Source organism: Acipenser ruthenus, chromosome 1 (assembly GCF_902713425.1).
Source record: "Acipenser ruthenus chromosome 1, fAciRut3.2 maternal haplotype, whole genome shotgun sequence".
Lineage (NCBI taxonomy): Eukaryota > Metazoa > Chordata > Actinopteri > Acipenseriformes > Acipenseridae > Acipenser > Acipenser ruthenus.
Genome location: NC_081189.1, coordinates 16,863,901 through 16,887,944, shown reverse-complemented (window position 1 = coordinate 16,887,944; position 24,044 = coordinate 16,863,901). Strand labels below are relative to the sequence as shown.

General features: G+C 38.0%; 1 protein-coding gene across 1 annotated transcript in view; it reads left to right on the top strand.

Moving 5' to 3' along the window:
- The window catches only part of LOC117400169 (NADH dehydrogenase [ubiquinone] 1 alpha subcomplex assembly factor 2-like), a 37,316-nt gene that overhangs the window by 7,131 nt on the left and 6,141 nt on the right, over positions 1-24,044 (top strand). Inside the window, exons 2-3 of the mRNA XM_033999639.3 lie at positions 17,320-17,409; positions 20,805-20,845. Of these exons, the coding sequence (XP_033855530.2) occupies positions 17,320-17,409; positions 20,805-20,845 (131 nt within the window). The remainder of the gene's footprint in view (positions 1-17,319; positions 17,410-20,804; positions 20,846-24,044) is intronic.

The following is a 24,044-nucleotide window of genomic DNA, read 5'->3' as shown; positions in this document are numbered from 1 at the left end:
ATTATTATTATTATTATTATTATTATTATTATTATTATTATTATTATTATTTATTTTTAGGGAATTACTATGGAATAAATATTTGGAGGCTACAGTCTGAATTCTTTTACCCTAATTACAGTAGTCTCACTGGCTCTAATTTTGCCCTGGATATGATTTGCAATAGAAATTGAATGTGGTCAAAACAGAAGGCTTTGACAGTGGCAGAATAAAAAGGGTGGGTCCAGTTTGACTTGTGTTTCAAACGCTCCTAAAATAAATCTCGCAATATATTATTTAAGCCATATGTCCTGCTAAAGTGAGCTCTTTTCATCCTAAACGGATCAGATAGCGTGGGCTTGGGGGCCCGAGGCAATAACCAAAGGCCTTTAACAACTGTAGGTGGAGATGCCTGCTCTCTGTAGTGCCGAGCGAGGCTGTGCTTTTCACACCTGTTTCACTGTGGCATCTGGAAGCTTCTGAAGTATTCCAATAGGAAACAAAGCTATCTCACACATTCACATCAGGAATCTCAATCATGCCGAAGGCTCAGGGTTGACGCATGTCTGCTCTGAGCGGTAGATGTTGCTGAATGAAGATCACCTCTATCTGCTATTGTTTTAAGCATTCTGTGGATTACAGGCTTACTATCAATCTTTTATTTTTCAATCAATCTTTATTTTATATAACGCCTTTCATAGTGGACCACCATCACATATTCAATTTACTGCTCTTTACTGCCGTTTCACATTCTTTTGGTTTTAAGTGTGGAGACACACTGTAGTGCAGCCTTCTTAAAATGAATCTCTTGTAAATAGCTTGATATCATTAATATTATATTTTAATTTTAACGCTGTTTTTTAGCACTGCTGTTGGACTGAAATAGTCATTCGTTCAAAATAGTTTATGAACCCAACCAATCCTTTATTAGTGCTGTGTTGGAATCCCACTGTACTAATGTATTAGTAGGCCTAATATGAAGTTAACCTTTTTTAAAAAAAAATTAACATTCAGACAATAATGTGCTTTATAGTATATACACGAAAGCATGTTGCCTTTTTCTTCACTAAATAAATCTGTAGTTCGGTTTTGCATCTAGATAAGTTGTACCATACAGGGTATAACCAATATTCTTTAGGTGAAACATTACATTTTTTTAGTCTCAGAAACGGTACATGTACAGTGTAGGGCAGATTGTGTTTCTGTGCTAAAATTAGCACTGGACTGTTAATAGCCCAGATTAAAAGTGGTTTTCTTGTGGGAAATGTTTTGTTTCAGATTTGTACTTTTCTTCTTGGTAGTTGCATTGCATACCACAACACAATTTACAGTAATTGACCAGCTGTTTTAAATAAATACCTGAATTAACATTTTGTGTTTACTGAAAGAACCATCTTTGTGTATTTGAATTAAGATTTGCATTTTAATCAGTTCAGATTAAATTAATTCACGAGCAACATTTTAAATCCATTACTGTACTGCATAACTGCAAATAACCTAACTGACCCATTGATAAACTGCCAAAACTTGCTTTCAAATCTTAAAAAAACAAACACAAAAGACGAGTATTTGAAATCTAGGGTGGAGATGTTTGTTTACTTCTCAGCCTTTTTAAACTAGCACTCTTTGGACTGGGTTACATTTGAACATCTGCATGAAAGCATCTCCCAGGATTTAGGGAAGATATGATCCAAAACATTGACTTTTAAATGTGTTCTTGATTTATTTATAGACATGTTCAGATGATATCTGTGGGAAAGTGTGGTTATTGAACTGCAGTTAAAGGTCTGTTTGAAGAAGAGGATGAATTGGCTCACTTTACAAGCTCTGGTTGCTCCATTCCTTCAAGTTTTTCAGCCAGGGCAGTGACAGTAATTTATTTTGTAGACCCAGGGCTCAATTCTCAAAGATTTCAGAGCGGAACTAATAATCCTTGGTACTATGCCTTTCTCTTCGGAAACTGTATCCCACAAAGTTTGCAGGCGCCCCGAAGCAGCCATTTCCCCAACATTTTGGGAATTGGTCACAGTACATTCCCACATCCAGCTGTTATGTGTGCCTGTGTTACCCCCCCCCACCCCCATTCCCCAGTACCAATTCATTGATCACTTTGACAAAATCCTACAAAAAGAGCACTGGTGGAATTACAACTTTACCTAAGTGTACTGTCTGCACTATACCGTCTAAATACACCTTTGCTTGTCATGTATCCCCCCTGTTTTTCTTGGAATGCTATTCTTAGATAGAGGGGAATTAAGAGGAGATAGTAAATCAATCCCTTGTTAAAATAAGGCATCATATTAATACCGTTCGTCGTTCATACTATTATTATTAACTATAATGTAGTAACACATTGAAGCATGTAATTGGAGAATAAATACAGCAATATAATAAAAGACCCAAGCCATACAGTATGTTCCTTTGCAATGAGCATTCTCGGATAAGTACAGTAGAGCAAAAATGTTGTATTAATGTGATCTATACAAAAAATAGGGAGTTAGAAGACAGATAAATTAGGTAATATGCTAACTGCATAGCAGAAACAACAATAACACAATGTCTGGTGTAAGAAACTGACAATTTTTGCTTCAGGCTTATGAATAACACAGCACTGCCAAAATTGATCCTGGTGAGAGCAGGCAGGGGTGGGGGGTATTTACAGCGCTGCAAAAGCGAAGCCAAGGTGTTGAAACTGTACTGGTTTAGTTGAACAAATAGTGGCTATTGTAAAAGGGTTCAAACTGAGCAAGGGGTGGCCAGACCATTGACAATATAACAGCGATCCTTGCAAAAGTGTTGGTTTTCTCTGAAACTAACATGGGTATATGACGTGACAAAATGGTTGAATCCTGGCACTGTGCTGCATGGATACATCCTCTCTACTGTTACTTAGTTTAGGCTTTCCTCACAGCTCACAGTACAGTCATACTGGAATAATTCTATTTTGTAATGACTTATTCCTAGCGCACCAACAGATGGTATGGAGTTCACACTCAATTTAAAAGAAGGGTGGGGTTGAGAAGCAGCCTAATGCTACTGTAGGTCACAGCACAAAACCAACACATATGTTGCCACAATTTGACTTCATTTTTGGTATCAGCTTCTAAAAGGCAAAGGACTGATCCTTCACGTCCGTATTGAGATCTAACCTCCCAGTACCAGAACAAAAAAATAAACTAAAATTGTTTCTTTCAACTTTTATATCATTCCAATAGTTTTCCTCCTGCTTCAAATGACTGTAGTACCCATAGGCTAAAAGCATACATAAAGGACAGTCTTTATAAAGTGGACATGCAGACTCATGTTTTCCAAGTGGAATATAACCATTTTGAAGGTATAAAATAACAACAACAAAAAGCTGTGGTTGCAGTACACTTAATGTTCAGACAAGTTTCTTGCTGGTTTGATACGCTGAAGGGAAAGCTTTACTGATTAAAGTAGACCTACAGTACAGTATATTGCAGTCTTGCTTATGTGAGGTACATTGTACCATGTTTCTGAATGTTTCATTAGGATACCTTACCTTGGACCAGAAAAATAAATGATAATAACAAATGTTCAGTAGAAACCCAACTGATTTGCAGTAAAATTGGTGTGAGAGGGGTCGAGTCCCATCGTGGGGTTGTGATGATGAGTATATCGATATGCATTGCATGGAGGTGTTAGGTTGAAGGTCATCCACCCCGGTGGCATTGTGTAAAGGTCACGTCATAACTACACATGCTGCAAAACTCAGCAGCCTCGTTTTAGAAGACAAGCCTTTTTGCAGATTAAACAGTTTAGTGATACTATCCTCGAATTCTTTTACAAACATGAATTAGGCCTCCACAACACAGAACACATTTTTTATAACCTTTGGTTATCATAAAATACTGTCCACATGAAGGCATCCTTTTATTGCTTATTTTAGAATAACAATAATATGCAATATTTAACTGTATATGTCTATTATAACTTTGGAAAACATATTTTAAAAAGTTATTACCTATTAAGATCAATGTCTATTGATGCATTAATGCATCTGTTAAATGGTAGTAAAATCCCTTTTACTTGTATGTTTTTGTAAATATGTTTTTACAATTTAAAAGGAAAATGTTATCTCTGGTGCAAGTTCTACAGTAATACCTTTTTTTCTTTTTCTTTTGTTTGTCAGAGGACACGGTTTCTTTCAAGGTCAAAATGGTGCAGCGACAGCCTAGAACACAGTTTCCACTAAACCAATCAATCTCCCATCTTTCAACTCTGAGAATGCATTTCCAATATACATCCAGCATTCTTCAGTGTCTTACTAATCTCTGTAAAAAGGGCTACTGTCTGTGTATCAAATATAGTTTATGGAGATTGATAACACAGCCAATATTTTTGTTGCTGCGACTTGGGGAAGGTTAAAGGTGAGAAGCACAGGTCATACAGTGTATTGTGTTATTCCCTAAAGCATGCTGACATGAGACATCTGCCTCCTCCTCCACCTACTTTATCACCCGCTGCACACAGAAATAAAAAACGGGTTGTTACCAAACGGAAGGCAAAGACTCTTTCCCAGGGGTTCTTTGTGTAGATCTCGTTGTTCATCCTCCTTGGCTGTGTTGGTCTTAACCACGTAGATGGATGGGTATTGCTACTGTACACTCGGGGGAATTGGTGTTCAGGGAGGGAAAAAAGATACATCACATCACCTAAGGATTTGGCATGAAGGTCTGCTTTGGGGTCTCTAATGACCTGTATACTACACTGTAAAGTACTTCAAGGCCTAAAAATATATAAAAGGGACACTGAACTCACCAGTTATAAAACATATGGGCTACTTTTGGGGAGGCTAACTGGGGAAGAATCATGGTATAAAGACGAACTACACTGCTTTCCCCAGGAAAAGAAGAAATGAAATACCTAAAACAGAAGAAAAAAAAAACTTTCCCAGTGCAATTGGGCCATGTCCCTCCCATCTCGCATTGATTTATTCTGAATATTTTAAACCCACCCCAACTACACAGTGGCAGCAAATTACAACACTTCTATTGGAGGATTGCAACACGCTTGTGAGATTTAAAACGAGATTACAAGAAACAGAGGACAGTTTGATAAGGAGGATTTACGCACTCGTGGAATTTAAACAGAATTTCAAGTTGTGGCGAAATTTAAAAAAAATACCCAAACACACAAACAAAAAAAACCCCAGAAGAATATGCCTGTGAGCATCAGGGTTTTGTTGTGGAAGACAGCAAAGGAAAGAAGGTACAACTGAAGTACTGTCAAGTTACTATACATATTGTGACAGAAAAAAATGAAAGTAGCCGAAATCAGTAATTTCATACTGTATATAAAAAGCAAAAGCCCCGAAAAACGATTTACATAAAACAAAAATAGCTACAAAATAAGCACCGCAAAATTAAATTAATAAAAAAACAGAAGCCCGAAGTATACAGTAAATATCTCTTACATAACATACTGCATGCACTGTAAACTAGCTTATTTCAATCTGGTGTCCCAGAAAGGTTTTAGGGGGTTCATGAAACAACCACATTGCAGCTGGACCAAGTATTTTTTTGCACCTGCTCATTCCTAAAAAATATCTGGTAAACTGGTCTTTTTTTTAAAAGACTGAATTTGCAATCGCCTAATTCAGTCAGTGCCTTAAAGCCAGTTAGGAAAGTGTGGATGGATCACATGCTGGAATGCAGTGGTCACATGACATCACTGTCATGGCCTGTTATTGTGATGGCAGTATTCCATTAAGTACAGTTGTACATTACACTGTACCTCAGCCTTTTTTTTTTAATGTCCACTGGAGATGTTCTGGTTCTAGGTAAAATATTTAATATATGGGGTAAGACTTTAGAAATACAAGGGTTACTACTACATGGCCTCAAATAAACCAAACCGTTTTTAAATAATAATAATAATAATAATAATAATAATAATAATAATAATAATAATAATAATAAAAACAATAGTTTTTTGGTAGATCAAAAATATCAGTAGGGGAAAAAAAATAAGACATTGTTGGAATGCAAACAAAAGTAACGTACAGTAAGTGGAGCGTCTGTGCAGTATTTACCATGCACTCCCCAGCGCAGGATTCTTGCTTGGTGGCCACAGATGCAGAATCTAGCTGGGGCTGATCCAAACCCCATATATCCGCCTGGCTGGTGCTCCTAATTGTAATGGCATTGCTGGCCTGTGAAGAGAGCAGGGCCTCATCACTGTGCTGGCAGCCTTCCTGCTCCCTCCTCACAGAGCTGGTTGCCTTTTTTTTCCTGTTTGTTTTGAATCATCCAGTTTGGATTGCTTTCATACTGCACAGCCTCCACATTACAGTGAAAATGACCCCCTTCCCATCAACCTTCAAAACAATAAAAAACTGGAAACGCTTTTCACCTCTGAGGTAATGGAAAGTGTACAAAAGTGCCTGTTAAGGAATCATGAAAGAGGGGCCAGGATAAAAAGGACAGCCCTCTTCCTCTGTTGTACTCTAAACCAAACCCACCGTGAAGCTTGTTCTGTATGCATGATTGTTTTACTGCAACCTTGACGGCAGTGCGTCCTTATAACTGGGGTGCTGCATCTCGGAGCGCTAACCCATGTAAATATTAACATAAATAAATAAATCATTAAATGACTGTGCAGTCCTTCTATCAGACGCACTCTGGTCATGTAAATTGAAGGCCCTTGGGTTCATAAGTGAACATTGTACAGTCAATTTTGATTAGGCTCAATAGAAACGCATTGGCGGTTGGTTGGGCAAAGGGGGGGGGTTGCTATCTGGGCATTTTCACAGTTCCCCAATGAATAAAGAACTGGGGAAATATTTCAATATTCAAAAAAAAAATTGACATGTTTTTAAAGGTAACAATGTTTGTCTGCCAGAAGTAAATTTAAATGTGTATTGTATCTATTTGTCGAGCCGAGTGAGAACCAAACCGTGAAACTCCGACCTCACAAGACACCTGAATCTGACTCGGAGCCAAGCCAGGCCAGGGGCGGGGTTAAGGATTTTTGTCATTGCGTTGCATCTGTCAGAAAGACAACAAGCAACATGGCAGGCAGCGAGTGTGATGAGAGAAAAGTACAGCCTTGGGACGCTGAGGAAGTGCAGGCTTTAATTTCTCTCTGATAGAAGTGTTCAGGAAGATCTGTAGTCTTGTGTCAGAAATTAGAAAGTTCTGACGATTTGAAGCAAATGGACATGAACCACGGGTATGATACATTTAACTCACAAAAACACAAAATTCTACCAAATTTCTCATCCTTGACCTTTTATTATATTAATATTTTTAAAAAAAATGCGGAAAGTAAAACAATTCTAACTTATTTACAAAAATATAGTACAAAATACAGCTGCACCGTACGTACAATTGCAGCTCTCGTTGCGCTCGCGGATGTTCTTTTTAAAGCACCTAAACAAAAAACAACTCTAGAAAAAAATGGGATGTCTTTGGCAAATCATATTTTTCCAAACTGCTTTTTCCCCCTTCAGCAGAACTATTTGAACTTTATTAAGTCGATATAACCAGTAAAATGTGTGGATTATAAAGAAATTCCTAAATATATTTACAAAGTAGAAGATACAGCTGTACTGGTTGGTCTATTAATTTTTGAACACCATTTGCGCATCTTTTGGCAAACTGAGTTAATTAATAACAATAATGAATAACAACTGTCTTTCGTTGCGTGTGATGTCAGCATGGCTCGGCTCTGCAGTAAAACAACTCATGCTCTCCTTAACAGTGAGGGCTCGTTACAGCCCCTGCCTGGCGCGACTCGGTTGTACAGTGGAAAATAGGCAGAAGTGTCTGTTCTCATTACAAGCGGTCCTGATTTAATTGCTTGGATTTCTATTCTGTTATTGTGATTACTGTGCAAATTAAGAAGCTACTGTATTATCCCTCACTTCTGGTACTATTGTGTCCTGTTGTTAGAGTAAACCTTTTGGTTTAATTTAAGAGTTGTCTTTGCGTTTTCCCCCTTGCAAAATGTAAAGCTATGTCCTTGTTTTCCTCTTTGCTGTGGCTTTATCAACTGTGATTGGATACGTGTTTGTGTCTCAAACAGGGTGTGCTTGCAAGACAGAGTGAGGTACTGTAGGGATGGGTGTACTGTAGATAGGTTTTGAATTTGTAACAGGTTTCAAATCTCTTCATTCATAACCTCAAACCTGAAAGACAGCATTTTCTGTTAATGGGTGTCTATTATAGTAATTATTGTCCACTTATCCAAACGGTTGGCATTTGCAGCTGTAGTTGATCTCCTGTCGTGTTTCTCAAGCAATATAATTAATTTCCTCATGTTTTCTCCACTGATGTTGCAGGGAATTCCACACTGCATTTACATCTTTTGAAATGCAGACCTTACTGTAGTTAAGTACTGTATTACTACCTAGTTTGCAGTTGAATGCCCGTGGATCGAAAAACAACTTGGCCAAAACACAGCCAGTGATTCAGCTTGGGTCTGAAACAAGATCTCTTCTTTGCAGTACACTAGCCATGACTTCTAACCAATCCAGACCTCCAGACAGTTCTTCAAAGTGCACAAGCAGCTTGGGTAAAGTCTGAGCCCTTGCTTTGTGCATGTTCACTGGATGCAGATTGACTACAGCAAGCTCTTCTATTCCCTATTCTTTTAGTAAGGATTAAAGAGATCGTTTTTGGCCTTCGCCACACAGCTTCTTCCTATCAAATCTGACTCCCACAGAGTTGGCTGTTTCTGACTGCCTTCGTGTTCCCTCCCACCTCCGTGGAGTTTATCAAATCCCCCTTGATTGTGAGGGTCAGCCTCTGGAAAGTTACTCCATCTCTCTGGGAGTTAATATCCCTGCTCTACTGTGTGTGCTGCTGGGATCTGATAATAATGTACAAGGTCAGCCTTCCAGCTGCAATGCTCCCATGTTTCTCACTTATAGCCGCAGTTGGGCTTGAGAGCATCTTTATGACCTTGTACAGCTGTGTAGCTACAGTATCCACTGTCGCCTCTCACAGGACATGCTGCGGACTTCTCCCACTTCCAGTTCCCTTTTTTGTTTTTAAACACCACCTCAACATGTACTGATATGTATCTGATGGTGCAGTATATACTGTAATAGGGTTAAGCTTGGATTAATTTATGGGAGCAGAGAATAACACCTTTCCACACAGTCTTCTAAAAGGGAGCTACAATATAAAGAAACTAACTTGAAGGTATGCTAATAAGAAGCACAATGAGCCGCCCCCTCCAACCAAAACAAACAAGCCCTCTAAATCTGAAGCCATGCACTGTGGACTTTTACCAGTTATCCTATATAGAAGAATAAGCCCGTGCAAATACAGTACATTGTAGTTCTGGATCAACTGACAAACTATTTCTTCCCAATCAACTGTGTGTAACAACAGTGCTTGGGAGGTACAATTAGATTTGTGCATGTCCTCTTGGGAAAAGACTTGTCAGATGTTTATATGGGTGGCTGTTTCTTGAAATGCTTACTATTAAAATAAGCAATAATTGTAGCATTTTTAGATTTAGTATTGCTGATAAAGGGATTTTAAGCCTACATATTATAGAAAATTAGAACAAAGGTTTAGAATTAGAAAATGTGTGTTTAGCTTGCTGTATTTGAAGACAGGTTTTCCATAAATGAAAATCCTACAGTAGGGCAATAATGATTTGCAAAGACTGGAGACAAAATTGTAAAAACTTTACTCAAACTACTTTTTTTTTTTTTTAATTTCCATGCCTTCTCGGAATCAGATTGGCAGGGCAGCCCCCATCACTGCTGTTCTGTCACTTCATTACTGTTCTACAGGGGTGCTGCAGTTCTAACAACGCTTCCAAAGTTCCATGTTCCATTCTGAGCAGACTGCTGTCCTTTGCCTCCTTCTCCTTCCATCTCTTCCAGATTCACTCTCTGTTGTCTCCTACATCTTTTTGTTTGTTTGTTTGTCTGAAGGAAAAGTCACAATTTAACCATAATTGAACTTGGAGTTGAAACAATTATTATCCATTATGCCTATTTGCATAAATTAAAAATATTAATGAGTTTATTTGAGCAAGCAGTCGGGAGACATAGGCCACAGATCATTTTCTCCCCCCCCCCCCAGGCATTTTATCTCAGACAGTCTGTTCTTTTAGCTGATGAAAAACGGTGTAATTGAATTGCAAGTAGATGTTTCTCTTTAGTTTAGAGATGTTATTTTATTTTATTTTTTTCCTCCTACATTGTGATTTTATTTTTTCTGAAAAGAATCAGATTGTAGCTCCAATATCCTCGATAATTGTTTTGTTTTTTTTAGGCATACACTGTTATTAGAAGGCCTGAATAATTTAATATAAATTACAGCTGCTGTTGATGCTTTGAAATGGCTGTCTTCATCAGTGTCCTTTTTTTATTTATTTTTTCCTGGTGGGCGTTCATCTTTCATTCTGAAGGCCTGTATCGGGTGATTGACAGATTTGGGCAGGGCCGTGGAGAACATCAGGCTGCTTGCTGGGACACCCAGATTAGTTTTCGCCAAACTATTCAAGCGGCTGCTTTAGTTATTCCTACCCTTCTTTAATTACACTGACACAAACACGTCTTGGCTGAGCGTTTAATGACTTTGAAGCACTGAAGTCTTTTCTGCATCACGGCCCAGTGCCTTCCTCCTCTGCAAAGTAAGTCAAACGGTACAGTTAAAGGTTGTGTCATTTTTTTTCTCTCTCTCTTCCTTGTACGGTAACTGGAATTCAGATATTGGGGTTCTAAATTGCAGGAATTTGCAATTCAATGCACAGATCATCAGGGGGAGATTCACAGATTGTTTTGACATGCTGGTAGAAATCCGGCAAGAAGATGGACGTCTCATGAAATTTGCAGCTGCTGATTGAATTTATTATATTTTCATAAAGGCCGTCAACTGCAGCAGCCTGCGGCGCGGCGGGGGGGGAGGGGGGATGACAAAAACTGAGAGGCTTGCAGTTTTGTGGAGCGTCCGTGGTGCAGATTACTTGTAATAAGGGGGCACGTCGTGGACCTAAATCAGAAAACAATTATAGGAACCCAGAGGGCAGAAAGGTGTTCACTTCTCTATTAAATTGTATAAATTATTTAAACTCCTTGTCAGAAACTGATATCTTCATACCATTTTTTTGCTTTGTCACCACAGACCAGTGATTACAGAATGAAGTGTTCTGCACTGCTTCCTGCTGTATAAACAGAGAGCATTAAAAGAACATTCCGTTTCAGGTTCCTAGACTGCAGTTATGAAGCAAGTGTATTTTAAAAAGGTTTTGTTTATAACATCCACTGTCTCCCACGTCATCCATATATACACAGTACTGTAGCTCTTTGGGGACAACAAAGGAATCGTCACCATTGTGTGGGGGGACTGAGGGACCGGAATAAAAGAAAAGCTGTTAAAAACTAAAACGTAACTCATTGCACTAATAAAGTAAATGTGCAGATGGGAAGCTTTTGAGACAATAATGTCTCCTTCAGGGCAGAAATTATTTATCCAGCATAATTGTGAAGTTTCAGGGGTATCCACCTGACCCATGGAAAATAAAATTGGAGTCACTGTGTACACACACACACACACACACACACACACATTCCCTGCTTTGGCAGATGGCTTCAAGCACAAATTGGGTACATTTAACTGTTACCAAACCAGTGTTTTATGGAGCTCTGCCAAGGACTCGTTTAAAAAAAACAAAAAACAAAAAAAAACCTTGTACAGCAGCTTTTGGTAAACACAGTATTAAACTTCACTGAAGTATGTCCTCATTAATCACAGATCGGATGGCCTAACTCTTATAAAAGGTTACCATAGTAAAAGCAAGGCATGGTAAAGCATATTAATAAAGATGGTAAACCTGGGTAAGCGATGGTAAATGCATAGTATGGGAAAAGCATGATAAAACTGCAAGAATACCATGCATCAATAAACCTTTATAAAGGAACTGGCATATACTGTGCTACACTACACTACTGTATATGTGGCAAAATAAGAATCTGAAAGTACAGTGGACAAATAGATTTTTATATTATTAAGAATGCCATATAAAATATGCTGCTTTGGTAATAAACAAGAAAAAAATCTGTCAACAATTTAAGTATTCCTTTCTGACTAACATTTGAGTAAGAAAAGGAGTACTGTGTACTGCATATCCTGATGAGCAGTTCAAGCTTTGGGTACTGTAACCATGGCACTGTCTACTGTATCAAGTCATTTAGATCTGTACTTTCATATAACACCTCCAGTTTTATTAATATTGAACAAAAAAAAAAAAAACTTCATGCTTTTTAACCCAGACCGCTGTAAGATCTTAAGGAGTAAAAACCAGTTACCTTGTGATTTAAAAACACCATCAGACAGACGGCCAATTAAAGCAGTATGAACGTTAACTGGATGAAAACCATGACAAGCTTTATACTGCTAAAAAGAAATAATTCACAGTCTGGATACAGTTATGGGTGCCATGTATTCTGCAGCATTGAAACAACCTCTGAAACTGTAGCACATTTTCTTTAAAAACATCAATATCAAAATGTCACATAAATTAATTCTGTTACATATAAGTATTAGTCAAACTGTCTGCTTCTTTGTGTTCAGTTATTGCGTATATTGTACTGAACTGTAAAAGTGCAGAAACTTCTGGTTGGTTAATTTAAGTTATCAGATTTTCATTTTAATATTCTACTTGGAGAAGCTAGAATTTGACTTTATAAAGGGAAGAATCCCATAAGCAATGAGAGCATGATTAACGATTAAACATATACAGTATATACCCATAAGAGTTTTATCAAACTTTTTAAATGTGATATTATGGGCCAGGTTAATAATATCCCAGGTTAAATCTACAGCTCACTGTTATGCTTTACCTCAGGATTCCCTTTTAGTGCAACTGGATTGGTGCTTAAATAATAAGTGAAATACAGTGAGTATCTCAAAAGGAGCCTGTTTGTGATGAATATCAAGCTTTTGACGTTAAGACTCGAGCCTGTTCGGGGGTTGAAAAAAGTCTGTGCAGCTCTATCGATCACCAGTGTTGCAGTAGAAGTTTGAATCTGGTAAATCTTAAGTGAAAAAGATACAAATCTTCTTATAGAATTCACTTTTATGTACAGTACGTTATATAATCAGGTTTTATTTCTAATTCAGAGATGCAGGCAAAAGGGGAATTGTGCAGTGTTGCTGTAAGTGGGCCCGTGGCAGATCATTAGAAGGCGGCAATTGCATCCATCAATGAACATTATCAAGAATATTAAGGATAATGCAGTCCCGGCTTCATATATGGGATTTGATTGCATTGGCCTGACTCAAACTGCCTGACAGGTGTGATGTAATAAATATGCATGAATACATCATGAGAATATTTTGCCCTTTCTGTGCCTGTAAATCACAAGGTAACACGCTTATTTTCTCTGGTGAAAATGAAGTGCTTGCATGCCAGGCACAGTACAGTGGTATCTCCTGCAGAATCACAGATTGTATTTCCTGTCCTGCTGTTCTCTGATGGAGAGGACCAGGGTTCCATGGAGACCAAATGTATTCATTTATTTAAAAGGATTGAACAGGAAAACTCCATGACATATGGTTTTTGGAATCCCAATACTGTACAGGCAATGGGAGGCCTTACACCAAATGTATGTAATGTTATTTTTAGTCATTCACTTACACATGTTGCATTAACCCAACAACCCACCAACATGTGCTTTTTAATTTTGGGGCTGACTGGCACAAACCCAAGACTGGCAGCTCAGATAAAAAAATGGTATATTCAATACAGTGAAGATACTATACTGTAATATACTACCCATAAGTAAAGTTAGAAAAGATAGGGATAGCCTTTTAAAACCAATGTACTGTCCTACACAACCACTAGCAGGAACCATTAGCAGACACTGCAAGAAAATGGATGTGGAACTAAATATTACACAGTGGTCCTATTACGGTGGCACACTGGTACTGCAGTAATACGAATGACCAATGTTTATTGGTTAATACCATTGTGTGAAATTGAATACGTAATAATGACTCGTATCATTGTTGCTGTTGAAAATGCGCTACTGCTGGATTTATATCTGTCCATAAGCCGTCATATTTCACTTCTGTTTCAACTTTTCGAGATTGTTCATGGTCTCTTTGGAGCCCCAGCAGTGCTGCTCTACTGTACTTGGCCCTACATATTGATTAGATGTTGGTCAATATCTCTGTTGTAGTGTTTCTGCTAAATAATGAAGGCTATATCCAAGAGTACTTGTCTGCTCTAGTGTTTTCTTGTAAATGCCTTTCCATGGGTTTTACTGATTTACTGTATCATCTTACACTAATGCAATGTAAAGAGCATACTGCTGTACTGTAACCGCCCTGGTATACCAAAGAACCTCACTGAACGTTCTTATGTTAGCCCTTTAATCCCATTTGGAGTACAACTGCATTTGTGTGATTTGCTAAGACAGGCAACAATGCCCCACCCAGCCCTACAAAGCAGCACAGGTTTCCCATAGTGAAAATGTTATTCTGATTAACATAGTATACTTTCCCATAACTGATACAATACAAACAGTGCAACAAAGGCAGTATAGTACAGTATATGTTTGTCTCTTGTTATTTAGATCTAACTTGCTATCCATAGGGAAAAATCACTTTTTATTCATTTATGAAATTTAACCAGGATATACCCTGGAGATGAAAATCACAACTTTCTAGTTTGAATTACAGTATTATACAATTTGGGTTTGTTTTTACCTAATTTACATTGCACAAACGAACCATTGTTAGCTTGTTTCTTTGTTTCTGTTTTACTGTACGATTGGTTACAGCTACAGTTCTATAAATCAAATCTGCATACTGTAATCCAGAATATGTAGTTTTGCCACCATTTTCCAGATGTTCTCTGTAAACCCAATTTGTCACTGATTTATATTGTAGCAAATGATAGTATTATCATTTTTTATATAGTTTGAATTGAGTGAACAGAGCTTAATGGGTGGATTACAATAACTGTTTTTCTGCTATCCAGTAGATAGGGTGCAAAACCTGCTCTTGGTCTTCTGTGTATGTACTGCTGCAGAATAGAGCTGTTTTAAATCCAGTCCTTTTCATATTCACCTTCAACATCTTACAGTTGAAAAAAACCCATCGGCTTATATGGTTTTAAAAATACAATTAAGGTTGTTACCTTATTAGCCCAATAGCAAGATTGTGTGATGCACAACTTTTAAAAGGATTTGTTTAATACAATGAAACTTGGTTGAGAGGGGATCATTAATACACATTAACTATTTTCATTACATGCATAAATTCAAAAGAACATTGAAGGACATGTATTGTATGCCAAGTGCATTTTTGCTTTACAAAATGTATGCACTTGTATTGGCACTTCAACAGTAGCTTACACTTAGCACCACAATTAAAATTTGTGCAGAGGCTTATTTAAATTCACAGACATCTTAAACTTTTCTGTAAATTGAGAGGATCACAGGCTTGAAATAAATGGATTAATATACTTGTATACTTTATTTTTTTTATTTTGGTGTGCCTAATTATTTTACCCCCGATTTTTTTTTCTCCCCAATTTTAAATGTCCAATTATTTTCTCTCCTCACCTCACCTCACCTCACCTCACGAGATCCGACGGTTCAGTGGGCATCCTCTGATCCCACGATTTGAGCCAGCTTCCTCTTTTACACCCAGGAACTCGAGAGTGGATGTCAGCGGAACGGCTCTGGAGGACAAAGGCCAGCCCTGCAGGTGTCTGCTTTGAGCTCACTGGACACCTGGCCAGTGGGGTTCGCTGTAGCGTGATGAGGAGAAGCAGTCCCTGACAGTTTTGCCTCCCTAACCCATGGAAGCGCCAGAGCCAATGGGGCTCCCTTTCGGAATCTCCAGCCAAGACTGGTGACTCCGCACAGCCAGGACGCGAACCTGCGCTGTATGACTGGCCCTGCACACCACGCGGCTGTGCTTTTACCATGTGAGCCACTCAGGGACCCCTATACTGATACACTTTTAACCAAGTGTTGTTTATTTCCTGATATGGAATATTAATTTACAAATGAATTCTAGTGAATAGACAATTGAGATTGATAAAAGGAAACTTATTTATAACCATTAAAGAATGTCTCTACAAAGTCATAAAATAGTTCTTGGCAATGGTAAACACCATGCAATACCTCACTTAATTGTTGCTATTTGTGGAGATGGGACTGGTCGCACACGCAAAAAAAACTCTTCTATATTCTTTAAGACATGACCACTGATGTTGTTCAGCAAAATCTTTTTACATTTTATTTACTTCAAAGTTTGACGGTTTAAAGATCTGTTGGGTAGACTTCTGCCACAAATGTCCACCAATACACCTTGACCAGATAGGCCAACCCCAAACTGATAGGCAGTGCTTTTGTCTTCTACCTTGTTCTAAAAATGCAAGTGCAAGTGAAATGGCAGTATTGGGGCAATAGAAGCCATTGCCATTAAAAACTGCCATTAACTGCCTTCAATCTAGATCCACACAATAAAGGGTCCTAAAAGAGAGAGAATGATAGCTTATTTCCTATTTGGGCGTCTCTGCAGATGAAACAGCAAATAACGCCTACCGTAGCTATATTTTGTGATGTTGTCGAGACAGCGGTCCACTGAGGACTAAAATCCACGTGTGCCCTACAGTAAGCCAGATTCCAGGTCTTCAGTGGAGAAAGGCTGGTGTATTGACCCACTGGGCTGCCTTGTTTCCCTTCCTTTACAGTTCTATTTCCTTGCTTAGTCCACATTCATTGGAAATTATATTTTAATATGTTTTGAGGCCTGACATCATTAGCAAGAACTCGCAGAGGGCATGCATACCATTTATTCTCTCCCTGTCACAGTCGTTGAGCTACAGTACACAGTAAGTTTTTGTTGTCAGTGCCATTTCCACGGAATTTTATTCAGACGGTAAAAAAGAGCTTGTAGATTTGAGGGCTGTGTGAATCTGACAGTAAAAGACATGGAAGGGGGTGATGGTGGGGGGAGGTGGCTTTGATATTATGTTAACCATTGTAAAAAGAACTGCAGTACTAATTCTGATTGCCTTTGTTAGACCTTTTAGATTTGTCACTTAATGTACAGTATATTCAGTCACATACTGTTATCATTTTAATGTTATCTCAGGATACTGTACATGGTGTATTTAAAATGTTTCCCAAACATACATTTACATAATTTACAGTAGCTGAAAAAGGGGTATTTACATAGAGCATGGAACAGATTTTTACATTACAGGAGAGTACTTTACGAGGTAGGCCTGGGGGCCAAGGGTAATAAGCCACATGCTGTCAAGAGCAAAGCATCATCATAAATTGTGCATTGGAGTTTATGTTTTAAACATTTCCCTGGTTCTTTATTTCAGGACGGACCATTCGAGCAAAGAGACTGGTGGAGCCAGTGAATGCGAAGGAATATGAATATCAAGAAGGAAGCATTCCATCGGAATGGGATGGTAATGCTTGAATAATGTTTTCAGGGAGAACGATGTAGTGTCAGGAATGGAAAGTGACTTGCATTAACACTTTCTGACTGGCCAGACTGAAACCTGCTGACTGTGACTGAACCCATCTGTATCAAGCAGTGCTGCCACGCACAATTGAATAATGCCCAGTGATTTTAGACATAATTCTCTGAAGGAGTGGAGAAAGCCTTGGAGTTTTGTATTTTTTTTTCTGATCATTTTTTAAAATTGAATTTTAAAGTCCACTGAACAATAGTCTATAATAGTAGACTACAGTATATTTTAAGACTAATTTTATAAATGGCATATTTAATTTCTACTGTACAATATTGCTGTATATTTAAAAAAAAAACAATCCTATACAACATTAAGCAAATGTAAACATAAACAAGATTTAGCTAATTATATATACAAAGAAAACGCATTTATTCATATGATATTGATGCATTGTATTCGCCTCCTTGTCTAGTATTTCTGCATCAATCTTAATTTTAAAATGATGTAATAGTGTAATGAAATCAAAATCATTCACCATGATACACAAACTTCATCTTTGTTCCGTTAGTAATGGCGAAAATTTAAGCGAAGGTCAATTGTCCTTTGCCGTAAGATAAAAAATTATTAACATAAATAATCATATATCATACATATTTTCCCTAAAATAATGTGGACATTTTGAATAGTGTCGTGTTTGATACGTACATTGATAAATCTTTACTGTTTCTGGACTTTACCTTTTCCACTCGTGGGTTACATTCTAGAGGAAACCATTGCCTGCAGTTTTTAATCCCACTGTCACTGGCCCTGGTTAAATTAGGAGGCTGTAGAAAATGTCCAGCCAGAGCGTGGTTTATATTTTTCCCCTCCTGAAAAAGGAGGATAAATATTTATGGTGCCGTATCTCGAGGATGCAGTCTGCTGACAAGCCCTCTGTAATTTTAATTCCTTCTGGTCACCTACTGTACATGCTGATGGGATTTCTCATTTAGTTCTGTAGCTCATGTCAGCACAGTTCCTGAGAAGACATCAGTCATTTTCAGTGCCTGTGGAGATTCAGAAATTGCATGCTCCATGCAGCGTTCAACCGTTTCATTGGAAAGCCCATATCCCCACCCCCACCCCCACCCCCATTCTTCCTTTAGAGTAACATTTAGTGATTAATGTGAGTTTTAATTTTCATGCTCACTTTTATGCTCATTAAAGTGTATTATGCAGCAGTAGGGATATTAAAGTTCAGTGAAAATTTCATGCATACTAATAAGAATGCAAATGAGCTCTGATAAAAGGATGCCAAAATCCCAAGGTGCTCAGAGGAAATGTTTTTGGTTATCTCTTGCAGTGTTCCACTCAAACATGCAAAGAAAAGGCCTGCATTAAATAGCCTGTAAATAAGAATGAAGGAACCTTAAACAACAAAAAAAAAAAACTCTGAACTGAGTACTGGCTTTTCCTGGACATTAAAATTATTTTTAAAACTTTTCCTCTTGAATGGAAATGTACACAAAAGAACCAAAGCAGTCCTGGTGCTTTTTGAAACAAAGTGAAAAAAAAACCTTCTGAGACCATTTAAATAGTTTTCATTGTTCAAAAATTATTGAGGTTTTCACAATGCATTTCAAGATATTAGGCTCTCGCTAGAAATTGTTGCAAGGCCTCTTCTTAAAGGGGAAGTCTCATTCAAATCATATTTATCTTATCTGAATTCTGCTCTCCTGGTTAACAATGCTCTTTGTTTCTATTTTGGCATGCCTCTTGCATTTTCAGTTTGTTCAAACGCATGTACAGCCCCTAAAGGGTCATTGCTTGCTCCCATGAGTAATAAGGGCAGCAGAATCCTACTGGAAAGTATACATTGTGTGACGTAATACAATCGGTACCTCCAAACCAGGACAAACCATCGAGACGAGGATGTTAAACTAGATTAAACAAGTTGATCTGACCTCAATTTCAGAGCTATGAGATGTGAAAACAGTGGCTCACTCCATAAGGTTAAATGGCACAGAGGAGAAAAAACTCAACAGAAAATAGGAGGCGCTTTTTTACACAGAGAATTGTGAGGGTCTGGAACCAACTCCCCAGTAATGTTGTTGAAGCTGACACCCTGGGATCCTTCAAGAAACTGCTTGATGAGATTCTGGGATCAATAAGCTACTAACAACCAAACGAGCAAGATGGGCTGAATGGCCTCCTCTCGTTTGTAAACTTTCTTATGTTCTTATGTTCTTAACATAAAAAATAAAAAAAATGAATCAGGGCTTACACGACTGATTTCATGAGAAAGGAACAACATTTGATGAAAAGTGTTTTTTGTCACAGTTGAAGTGTCTACATAGGTTTAAGAAGCCTTCAGGTTTCTACAACGTGCATACTTAATGGCACAACATGCTGGGTACCTACAATCAGAATATCTACTACTAGTAATGCAAGCATACATTTCAGATACTGCTTTTGCAATTGCATATACCCAATGAGGTTTCCCCTTTAAAGAGTAAGTAGCAGAGTTCTGAGAAATGTAGCGTTACACACCCCCACGTGTTGCTACAACTGTTTAAGTAACGTACCTGTAATGCTTCCTTTCATTGTTAACATCCTGACAACTTTTTACACATATAACTTTAAAGTCTGTTTCAAAGCTCTTTTCAAAATGTCCGCTCTAGTGCACTGATAGTGTAAGGATTATTGCCCACATTGTCAAACAGGAAACACAGCAATAACAATCCATGATGTGGTACGGAACAGAAAAGCCAGAGTGTTTTTTTTGTTTGTTTGTTTTGTTTTGTTTTTTAAATCACTCTTCCTGCAGTGATTTAGAGGACAGATCTCAAACCCCAGTGCACTAGGGCGGCCATTTTGAAAAGAGCTTTGAAACAGACTTTAAAGTTATATGTGTAAAAAGTTGTCAGGATGTTAACAATGAAAAGAAGCATTACAGGTACTTTACTTAAACAGTTGTAGCAACACGTGGGGATGGGTAACGCTATATTTCTTTCGTAACCCTGCTACTTACTCTTGTAAGGTTAGATAAGCATATCACATTTTTACACAGACAGAGCATCCAGTCACTTTTACCTTACCCATCAATCTAATGTAAGCACAACTGTTTATTCTACAATAGCTGCAATGGAAATTGATGCAGTTCTTGTCCTGATGCGAATGCACTGACATTGTGCCTAAAGCACTTTTAAAAGGTAGTACACGCTTTACCTGTAGTTTAAAAATAGGACTCCAAAACTAGTGACCCTTGCTTAACAGTGGGGGGAAAAAACTTCAACAGAATTTGGCTATTTCATTTGGTTTTGTAAATAAATGTGCCGTTAGAAATACAAATATTTGTTTTGGTTTGTTTGTTTGATACTTATTATTATTATTATTGTTTTTTTCACTAGCCTGGATTCGTGGAAGAAGAAAGATCCCACCTACTATTGAGGTTAGCTGTTTATTGTTGTACCTTTTTTAATGTTTACTACTCATGCCAGCCAAAAAAGCAATGAGAACTGAAATAATAACCAGGACATCCAGACCACGTATTGTTCTCCTACCTACAATCCCGTGCCACCCCCCCTCCCCCCCCCCCCCTCCCCCTCCCCCTGCTCTGAAAATGTGCAGAATCCCCAGCAGGGAACAAGTTGTGTAGAAGGAGTAAACAAACTACAATTTCTCAGCAGATGAAAATAGTGATGGACTAATAATCTAGGTGTCAGTGACTGCATTATTTCTTCTTGCAACTTTTGCATTTTCAATCCGTTATATTTATAACTTATAAATTGTGTTTGTGAAATCAGAGTAGTGTTTCATCAATAACTATAAAACACTCAACCGTGCTAAATTTTGAAACACTAAAAGAAACTTAAGAAATGTTGATTTTCAACAAGAAGTATTTTTCAGTGAAATGAAAATATAATGGAATTTATTAGGTTATTTTCTCTTTTAGTATCTGAATCTGAGTAATAGTTTTCTTGTAGATTTAATCATTTGAATTCATTCCAGGGAGTCCTGTACATATCTCATTTTCCAATGACCATTTACAAATGTAGTAATACTGACCTAAATAGTGTTTCGGCACCTTGTGTGTGTTATCCAAGCTAAGGACTGTAAAAGCGTTTTGACTTCTGTTTGTGTGCCGTTTACCAAGAGCTGTGTTTAATTAAAACAACTAGATATCGGCTGAAGAACAGGGCTGTGACCATGCAGCATACAGTTTTATTACAGGGCAGTGCTGAGTAAGTAGATTGTATGTTTTCTTTTCTTTGACCTTGCCTCCTCACTGTCACCAATGCAGAGAGGATGTGCAGTGTCATTATAGAGACAGGGAAGGGCCTTTACAGAGCAGCCCGCAGGGAAAATTAGATCTCAAACAGACAGCCAAACGTGAGGGGAACACAAGAGTGCTGAAATTGTTTGAAAAAGCGATTCCTGCTGCATTAAAGAGAAAGTAAGACAATTTGATTGATTTTGCATTGGGGAATTTGTGTTTAATGCTACGCTTTTGAATGTTCACAGCTTCGTTCTCAGTAGCGATTCGATGATTATACTTTGCAGGGAGAAAAAGCAGTTTTGGTGATTATATGGCATGTTCAATGTTGCCACCCCATTTCTGAATAACTTATATGCTGTGGAGGTCCATCATTGCAGACAGTGTCAGTGCTGATGCCAAAGAGGACTTTAATGATGGCCATTTTAGATATCAACTTTGACAAACTGTCTACAGTGAAGGACAATTACAGTATACAAAGTCGTTCAGCAATATGATTGCTTTCCAATCTTCCAAAGGTACTCTGCCTTCCTGTGAAGTGTTCCTTGATTCTTTTTCGAGAATGGGGTGAGAAAGTAGAACATTAAAAAAAATATCCCTCTACATTCGCCTTAACTTTTGGTCATGTTTACGCACAAGGGGTTTTGATTTTTCAGTATTTTTTGCATACAGAATGTGACATCTGAACTGTACCTTTGTCCACACTTCCTGACTTCCTCCTGACGGGGACTGTTTCCTTGACAACAGGGGTCTAGGAAATTGTTCCCAATTTAAGAGGAAGTAAGAGGACACATTTATTTCAGATGTTATATCCTGTATCATAGAGATGAGCTTAAAATGATGAAATGAAATGCTGCAAGACAATAAAAATAAAAAAAGGTTATATACATATTGGAAAAACAAGAGCCATCTGGTGTAAAAACCTGATTCAAAATGTTACTTTCAAGGGTGTTGGTAATTACAGCATACATCAGTCCTCCAGGGGCTTAGTCCCTCTGCTTCATATTGTTGAGGTATTCCCTGTGGATAAATGTGTACAAATTCCAACTATCAACCCAACCCACCATTATGGTGTGGGGGTGCCATCATTGGCTTCCCACATAAAACATGAAGCTTACTTCCTTAGCATTCTCACTACTTATTGCTACTACCTCCAATGTACTATGTATTAATGTACATTTCTTAGCAATGTCTCTACTGAAAAATAATAGTTTTAAGAGAAAATATTATTTTAAGAATTAAAGTCGTCTGCTTTAAAACACTTTCTATGGGGCTGAGGCTCAGAATTTTTCAAATCTTTTCTTAGAGGATTTCTTTTGTTATAAAGAAGAAACATTTCCTAACTGAGAATATATATATTTTTAGCAGCACAGTATACAATCGGAACAACGTATTGCTGCATGCTGCAATCCCCCAATAATGTGTGTGGACATGTGGATAACATTTTTTTAAATGTGCACAAGAGGCAGCGAGAGCAGGTTGTGGGATAGTTTTAAAGGGTGTGCTCTGTAACACTTTAACTCCTATCTGCTCTGCTCGTATTTCTCAAACCATGCCAAAGAATATAGCATTTTCATTACTGACTCGGGTGAAAATTCTGTCCAGATCTCACTCAAGTACCCTCACTTTACCATCCCTTCATGGGGGTGGGGGTGGGGGGCATCGCTTGAAATGCTACCCACAACAAAATAGTCAGCTGTGTTGCTGGTCTGGTTAAAGTTCCACAATGAGATCTACTGTCTCAAGTTTCAAGCTCTTAATTTTGCTCACTCGGGTGACAAGTTCCCAAAAGGAGGCAATGTGTTTACTGGCTCCAGTTAAAGTAGTTTGGACAACAGAGGCTTCAGCGTATATTGTTAATTTAGAGGAAAGTTGCAGAAGCACGGTTTAATAACTGCAGTATGTGCTCTAACATGGCTTGCCTTCCAAATAAGGTTCATCGTCACTCAAGTGCACGTGGCATTGTTTCAAATTTCCAAATCTGGAGGAAGGCAGAGAATAGTTTAGCATTTTATTTTTCCCTGTAATAGGAAAATAATGATGTATATTATTTATACACAACATACATTGTAAAAAGTAACCCTGGGCATTATTAGTATCAAGAGGGCAATTGAAAGAAGTTGTTTTTGTTTTTTATTTTTTCTGTAAGATTGTAATGCTTTTTGCACATCGTATTGGCTGACATTATTGGGCTGATGTAAAGATAGGCGTAGTGCAAACAATTGCGGCTAGAAAATCCAAATTGCCTAGCGGCCAGGCAATTATTTTGCACTGCGGCCTATGTAATGCAAATTATTCAACACACACAAATAATGAGCTGCAATCATGACAATGAGGATCGCAATGAGCGCTGCCTGTGCATCAGGGTATTTAG